The 8,155-nt window shown below is 34.7% G+C and overlaps 1 protein-coding gene across 1 annotated transcript; it reads left to right on the forward strand.

Annotated features, from left to right (window-relative positions):
- The first annotated feature begins 2,533 nt into the window (after positions 1-2,533).
- Positions 2,534-4,838, forward strand: LOC140167225 (uncharacterized). Its single transcript, XM_072190574.1, has 6 exons — positions 2,534-2,592; positions 2,777-3,019; positions 3,512-3,588; positions 3,721-3,911; positions 4,175-4,294; positions 4,638-4,838. Exons 1-6 carry the CDS (start codon positions 2,534-2,536, stop codon positions 4,707-4,709), a joined length of 762 nt encoding a protein of 253 aa, XP_072046675.1. The 3' UTR covers positions 4,710-4,838.
- Positions 4,839-8,155: the final 3,317 nt, after the last annotated feature.

Consider the following 8,155-nt stretch of genomic DNA (forward strand, 5'->3'; position numbering starts at 1 on the left):
CTTACTCTCAGTTCAAGTATTTTGCTTTAGTTTTAGTATCGGTATTGTAAAAGTATCCAAATCCAAAAAGTAGGCCTACAGTAAAATGAGTAAATTTTTGATTGTCAAAGTTGTACGCTGATGATAGATTTTGATTTACATCTTTGCATCAGTCACAGAATGGTATTGCTAATTTGTTCTTTTTTTTTACTTTGCAATTACTTATCAGATACTTATCGATTGAGATGGAGGAGCATCGTAAAGCACTCAAATACTGTGCCGCATATGCGCAAACGTTAGTGAAACAGCCATTGGCGAAATATTACTTCGGGTACGACAAGAAGAGCTACGATGTCAGAATTAAGGATGTTTATAATATAGACATTACCCTTGATAACGCCCTAATTCACCCCAAATATATCTGCAAAACATGTGTCGCTTCATTGAGTCGTCCTAGTTCGTCAAAATTCATTATGCAATGGGAGCCTCACACAGATTCATGTGTAGCATGTAATTTAATCACAACCACACAGCTGGGTGGTCGCCCACCCAAGCCGCAAGTAGTTGCAGCTAAGAGGAGAAAAGCTACAAAAAAGCATCAAGATGAGATGGACAATCTAGAATCAGCATGCAATACCATAATGAACTACCAACAGCAGCATGCACTACCAACAGCAGCTGAACCCACAAAAAAACTCAAACTTGTGGCTACAAGCATCATCAAGGGAATTATACAGTCAACAAATTCTGAAACCGTTGAACTGCCAACAGGTGGTCCAGTAAGTATACTGTGCTTGTAAATTGTGTCAACTAAATGGGTTCAAGTCACAATATTATCATAAAATTGCTTCCCCCTTTTCAGCCTGCCCCTCTTGTCTTGCCGAAATTGCTTGCCCCACCCCCCCATTTTTTTTGGCTCATCAAAATTTCTTGCTCCCCCAATTTAACCCTCCACCAGGGCTCATAATTATTGCACAGCCCGCAAGATCTATTTTATGTCATTTATTTTCTTATGTTGTGTTTTTTTTACTGTCCTCTACCATAGACAACAGACAGGTCTAAATACTTTTAGTAGTGCAGACGCACCGGGACTCAGATTCGACCAGAATCGATTCTCGTAATGATTGCTATATACTAGAATCCATTTCTTTCATTGAATCATGCAGTACCGTAAGTAAAGCGACTGAGATAGGAAGTTTTTAAAAATTCAAGTACCGGTACTAACTAGCCCCTCCCTGATTATACTGGAGTGGTTACATCTATATATTTACCAGCAGGTAAAATATAATTGTTTATAAATTATTTGCAGAAATTTGTGCTGAAAAAGGTGGTAAAGCCTAAAGTCGCGAGCAACAAGGCCAGTCAACAAACAGTGAGGGACAGGAGGAAGAGACTGGAACGAGATATTCAAGATATAAGCAGTCCAACGAAAGATGACGCAGAGGCTGCCACATTCCAGCTTGCAGCGCTACTTAAAGGAAAAACGAATCAGGAGCTAAAGGAGATGATGATAGAATACGGTCTCCTGAAAATTAGAATCCCCAGTGGCCACGAATTAGCCTTAAAAACCCAGATGGGATGGAGCTGGGATGAGCTTAGGAAGCTCAAAAGGTATTTGCTGTATTTTCATTCAGAGCAAAATTAAATGCATTTATATAATAATTTTCAAAACGTACAATGTGCTGTTGATAATGAATGAAAAAATTTGATATGAGGCTGACGAAAAAAGAAAACCCTATTACGGGTCCGACTGACCCAGATTTTGAACAAATTGGGGAACAAATTTTTCCTGTACAAATGAATGCCGACCCAAATTTCAGAAATTTTAGGAACAAATTTTTTTTTTTTGTATTTTCTCAAATTGCAAATTATTTAAAGATTTTAGTTGGTCATTTCAAAAAAAAAAAAAAAAAGGCTGACCGGCCGACCCAACTTGAAAGGTCCACCCACCCGTAGAGCAGGATTTCTTTTTTTCGTCGCCTTACTGTAAATACCTTCCATCTTCAAAATAGACAAATAAAATATACCGTATATATGATTTATATGAAAAGTGAAAACTGTACTTGTAACTGAGCAATCCATTTGATCTCCAGTATGCAGGCATCATACATTACACAATGTACAAGTACCTTAATTTTTGATTTATGTTACAGATGGTTGTGTGCTTACAAAATTCACATGCAGTGTGAGGCCAAAACTAGACAAGCAAAGAAAGATATTTTACAGGGTGAGTACTACACTTTATAAAAATAGCTGATAATAATCATGGCTGCCAAAAAGACACTATGAATGATTTTGAACTATAGATTGATGAATGTTTAATAATGTTATTTTTTAATCAGATCCTGGAGACCAAAAAACCTTGTTCTATAGGCGGAAGGACCAGTTCTTCATTTTTATTTTTTAGCAAATGCATACACAATATTTTATGATTTTAATAAAAGTGGTTTTTTTTTCATACAGGGTGTAACATACAGAAAGAGATGCTACCTTTCTTTTTTATTTTAAATTACCAAGAAACCAAGAAAGATGAGACTATTACAAAACTGGCCCCATGGTTTCCATACCAGATCTACAAGACCACATCACACACACACTTGATGAGCTAGACAGGTTAGTTGATCAGCTTTGTTGTTGTTTTATTATTTTAAGCCTTTTTTAACTGCTCTGGAAAGTACATTGTAAGAAAACATCTCTCCTCTCTTTTTCTCCTACCCTCTTTCAGTATCCCTAGCTCTCTTGGATAACTTTACATTTATCATACCGTATAATATTATATCCTTTTTTTTTAAACCAGGGTTGATCTTCTTACATGGGATGATGCTATACCAAACGATGAGATATGGGTGAAGATAGGTGGAGATGGTGGCGGTGGAACAACTAAATTCTACTACCAGATTCTAAACACAGAGAAGTGCAACTCCAGAAGAAACAGCACAGTATTCTGCGCATATGCAGCGGATGAATCACTACCAAATCTGCACATAGCATTGGACAGGTTTGTGAATCAAGTTAATGGACTGCTGACTGCTACATGGAGGTAATAATTCATACTAAGGCGTAAAAAAAAATTTTGATTGGCGTAATCCGACCAGCACTAAAATATGTCTGACCCTGACTTTTTGTTTTTTTGCAAAAAAAAAAAAAAAAAAAAATGTTCCAAGGCCAAGGCCTTTATTAATTGCAATTTACAGCTTTAAGAGTAAAAAAAATCCTACCTACTTACCTACCTAAATGTTTTTAATGTTACACCAATCAAACAATTTTTAAGGCCTAATTGACTGCCTAGATTTACACACTCACATCCCCTCATGAGCTAACGGCCTAACGCAGGTAAATATTTATACTGTCAAGTCAATGCAGTTCAAAACATGAGAGTTAGCGGTTGCCATCTTTATGTGTCTGTTTTATTGTGAAAGGTAACTTCCAGAACATGCACACATTTATTGTATTAAAATAAAATAAGAAAACAATTCCCAAAGATATAAAAATTGATCCAAATTTATGTTTCTTTCAATTTTTCACATCACAGAGACAAGAAAATCGTTCCATGGTTGTGTGCCGACTACCTCCTAATATGCAAACTTCTTGGATTGCAGGGTGCTTCAGGTAAGACATTATCATCTGAGATGTATAATTTGACCAATGTACAGATTAATACACCAACTTGATAATGAACAGCGCAATTCTTGTTTTTAAACTTAATGGTATTTTCACTCAATAATGCTTTATTTATTTCAGCAACATATCCATGTATGTTGTGCCATGCCAAGAGAGGGAAGCTAGACGAAGCAGAAGAGGATGAACAAAGATCTCTGGAATCAATTCATACAGATTTTGAAAGAGTGGAAGCAAAGGCATTTACAGTAGAGGCCAAACAACAGAACCATAGCGTATCACACCAACCCTTCTTCAAAATTCCCCTTGAGCAGGTACATTAATTTTGAACACTGCATGAGATGAAAAATGAGATACCGTACTTAAAAGTGATCGTATCATCGTATGTTGACTATGTTCGTCATTGTTCGATCTATTGTAATATTAACTTATAGTTATACCATATATTTAAAATTCTGCAGTTCATGTTAAAATTACAAATTTTTACAATGTACATGTTTGCTTGTTTGGTCTGGAACAGTAGACTCATTAATTGCCAAATGTGACTGTCAACTTTTATTTTAATATCTTTTTACAGGTTTGCATACCAGGGCTACATGTAAGCTTGGGACTATGGAATAAGTTTTACAGCCTGCTAGAAAATGATGTGGGGAAACTTGGAAACCTGATTGTTGATAAACTTGCTGAAGAGGATGAGGTAGGTATCACACATAATACATATAACTGGTGTTGTATGTATTTTTTGTTGTTGAAAAAAATGAAGTCAATCATTAAATGAGCAACAAAACCTGACCAAGTTAGGAAAATATAATTGTACCGGTACATAATACCAAGCCAGCACTTGTCAAATGTCATATAAAATCATACAAAAATCAAACAAACCGAACACTACATCAACTTATTTGAAAAATGATGTTGTTTCTCTCCATCATAGGGTTGGCATGATAGCTCAAATAAATACATTTTATGCCATGCACCTGGACATTTAATTTATTACTTAAGTGTTTATTTAAAACAAAATATTTATATTTATTCAACAGAATTCTGAAGAAGAAAAAAACCAAGTTTGGCAAACATGTCAAGGTAACCAGGGAGTTACTGAAGCAAGTTAGGAGCAAAGAAGATGAAGCTCAGAAGATAAGAGAAGAGTATATTGACTTGGAATGTCAGCTTGTGTATCAGTCTTTGAGTTCAACAGTATCACCCACACAAGAGCAAAATAAGGCCATATCCAAACTGCACAGTCAGGCTCAGAAATTGGTAAGGAAAGAGAGAAATAGAGGGAGAGAGTCAGGATGAAAGAGTGTAGGAAAGAGAAAAAAACAAGATTTATAAAAGTAGGCCTACATTACTAACCCATTTTTATTCATTTATATTATATAATTTTACAGGAAAAGGAGGCTGAAGATATCAAGCTGGCAAACAAACTCGATGAGGCAGTAAATCCACTGATGAACAAGATGGATGAGAGCTTAAAGAAATTTAAGGTTCGAAGACAAGCCTGGTACTCGGGGACATTCGTGGGTAACCACGTCAACAAGTGTTTGAAGGTATTAAAACAAGATTACTTGCTATAAGGTGAAAATAAATAATTTTTTTTGGCAAATTAATAAAAATCCCCAAGATCTGTAAATTTATACTTTGAAAATGTATGTTGAAATACAAAAAAAAAAATTCTGATGATAAAGATCCATGTCTGAATTTTAATTGCAGAAGGAGAACTACAGTCAACTACTAGATGACATATGCATTGCTGCTAAGGAGATCTGCCCTGAGGACGAGGTCATTGACTTTGCCGAAATGATCAAATTGAAGTACACACGACTGTTTGAGGCCTTCAGCTTGTGCCACCAGGGCTACAGCAAATCTGAGTCAATCTCCACTGCAGATCTGTCCAGACTTGGTTGGTACATTGCATACTGGTAGTCATTATATAAGTTTATTTATGGCCCCCCAACAAGTGTTTGTGAACGGTCCCTTATGATCCAAAATTGGAACATTTTTGGAAAGTATGTTTTGCCAAAAAAATCTTTGGTGGCATTTTAGGGTACAGTAATTTTAGCCTCCAGAGAAGAATACAAAACACATGACCAACCAACCCTACTTGAAAGGTCTGTCCTCCCATAAAATATTTTTTGTTTTTTGTTTTTTTTCATTTCCTTACATGTGTATTAATTTTTTTAGTGTGGCATCTGGACATTGTAGCCCTATCTACATTTAACATATTTATCAATGATCTATTTACTTTTGCAGAAATCAACATACACAACTTAGCTGGCTACTACAAGGATACATTTGGAGGTGGCAAATTTACACCAAAATTCCACCTGCTGTTACATCATGTAACAGATTTTATTCAGAGAACAGGAGTTGGATTGGGAAGATGGGGAACAGGGTGGTGAACAACTGCACCACAATTCAATGTAATTGGCAGAAGAATGCAAGGAGTCAAGAATGTGAAGGGGGAGGATCCAGAGCTGCATCATTTAGGTAGTGTGATGGAAGAACATCTCATCAAGGTCAGCCCGGTAACACGCAAAATGATTGAGGAGTAAATTGATACAGAACAACTACTTTTTAGACAGGTTTTTCCTTTTTCATGTGTGACTGTATGTTAATTTGAATATGATGTATAATATATATTATTTATATGTACATGTATGTATAATGTAAATAACTTGTAAATAAATGAAAAATGTATAAATATGTATATAGCACTTGTATAAAAGTAATGTATTGGTATGAATGAAATAAATACATGTAAATAATGTATAGTGATGTATTGTATAATAATATATAATGTATGCAATGTATATAATATTAAATGTATATAATCATATTTTTGTATGTATATAGCTATAATGCAATAAATACATATGTATATAATGTTTATAATGTATAATAATAATTAATGTATACATTTACTGTATAATATTAATAATGCATAATAATGTATAGCCTAATGGACGCACTAAATATTATAAATATACAGGTATAAATGCATGTGTATACAAATGTATGTACAATTGTAAATATTGTTATTGTAGAAACTGTAATTAATAATGTATATATCTTTATGTAAATATTTATATCATAAGCATTTAGGCCTATAATTGTAAGCATATTTATGTAAATATTTATTTGTATATCCTATAGGCCTCAATAGAGATTTATATTGTAAGATAATAGAATGTACATGCACATGTATATAGTGTAAACAATGTACATACAGAACATATTATTATACATTTCTTTATTATGTATTATAATAATAATAATGATAAATAATATTGTGTATATTTGATGTAAAGTTTCACCATGATTGTATTTTTGCCAAATGTATAATACTATTATAATTATAATTAATTGGCATGTTGAAATTTTTAATAATATTTTTCAAACTTGACAACAACAAAAATGCACTCTTTTAATTGATACTTATTAAAGCTTACGTTATGTCATGGTTTTCTATCTTTCCCCTTTTCAGCCTTGAACCATGGCCATATCCAATGTATTTTTAGGTTAACACAGTTAAAACGGTATTCCCCTCCCCCCTTCAATTCAATATGTCAAAAATGATGACACCCACATAAGTTTTTGTGAAGGCAGGAAAAAAGCCTCCAGTTGAAAGTTCTTTCAAAGGTCCTAAAAAGCAACATGACAGCCTCAAAAAATATTTTCTACTTTATACCATTGCATTGATCAGCATGAGTCATTCAAAGTCATGAGCATGTATTAAATAATATGAGCCCCGAAAATTCCAGTTTAAATGATTATTCTGGTCACTTGAATCAATTGGAAATCTCACTTGAGGTTATCCACGGGCTGACATATTCCATTTCCTTAAAATGATTGTGACCACAGCTATTATCCTGATCACTTGAATCAATTGGAAATCTCACTTGATGAGGTTATCCACGGGCTGACATCCAATTCCAGTTAAAATGATTGTGACCACAGCTATTATCCTGATCACTTGGGAGTCTTGAATCAATTGGAACTTGAGGTTATCCGGGCTTATCATCCAATTCCATAATCATGACCACAGCTATTATCCTGATCACTCGACACATGGTACTTCAAATATTACTTGTCTTGAATCAATTGGAAAACATGAGGTTACATCCCCGGGTTGCATATTCATATGCCTTTATTAATCTGGGATTATTCCTAGCACAGGTAAAAACTAAGCCTTTTTATCCCGTTATGCACTGCACTCGAGTCGAATCCATACATTCAACAGGTTCAAATATTCATCACGTCCATGGCATGCGATACTTGACTTTCCACACTTTCCAAAAAAAGCAGTAGGCAAACAAACTTTTCCTTTTATGAAGTAAGTTCCCCGGAGCATGTTTACTGCAAAAATTGCGTTTAAGACAGGTTTATCTTTCTGTTAAATCAGCATTCAGTTATATTCCGTTCAGAAGTTCACCAGCAATCACCCAACATGGCCAACAGCACGATCGTGTTGCGTTGTTTAACACCGCGCCGTCACGTCTACTGTGCAAATATTAACTGTAACACATGTGCGCGTCTGTTCGGTAATAAAGTTTGC

This window comes from Amphiura filiformis, chromosome 1 (assembly GCF_039555335.1).
Source record: "Amphiura filiformis chromosome 1, Afil_fr2py, whole genome shotgun sequence".
Taxonomy (NCBI): domain Eukaryota; kingdom Metazoa; phylum Echinodermata; class Ophiuroidea; order Amphilepidida; family Amphiuridae; genus Amphiura; species Amphiura filiformis.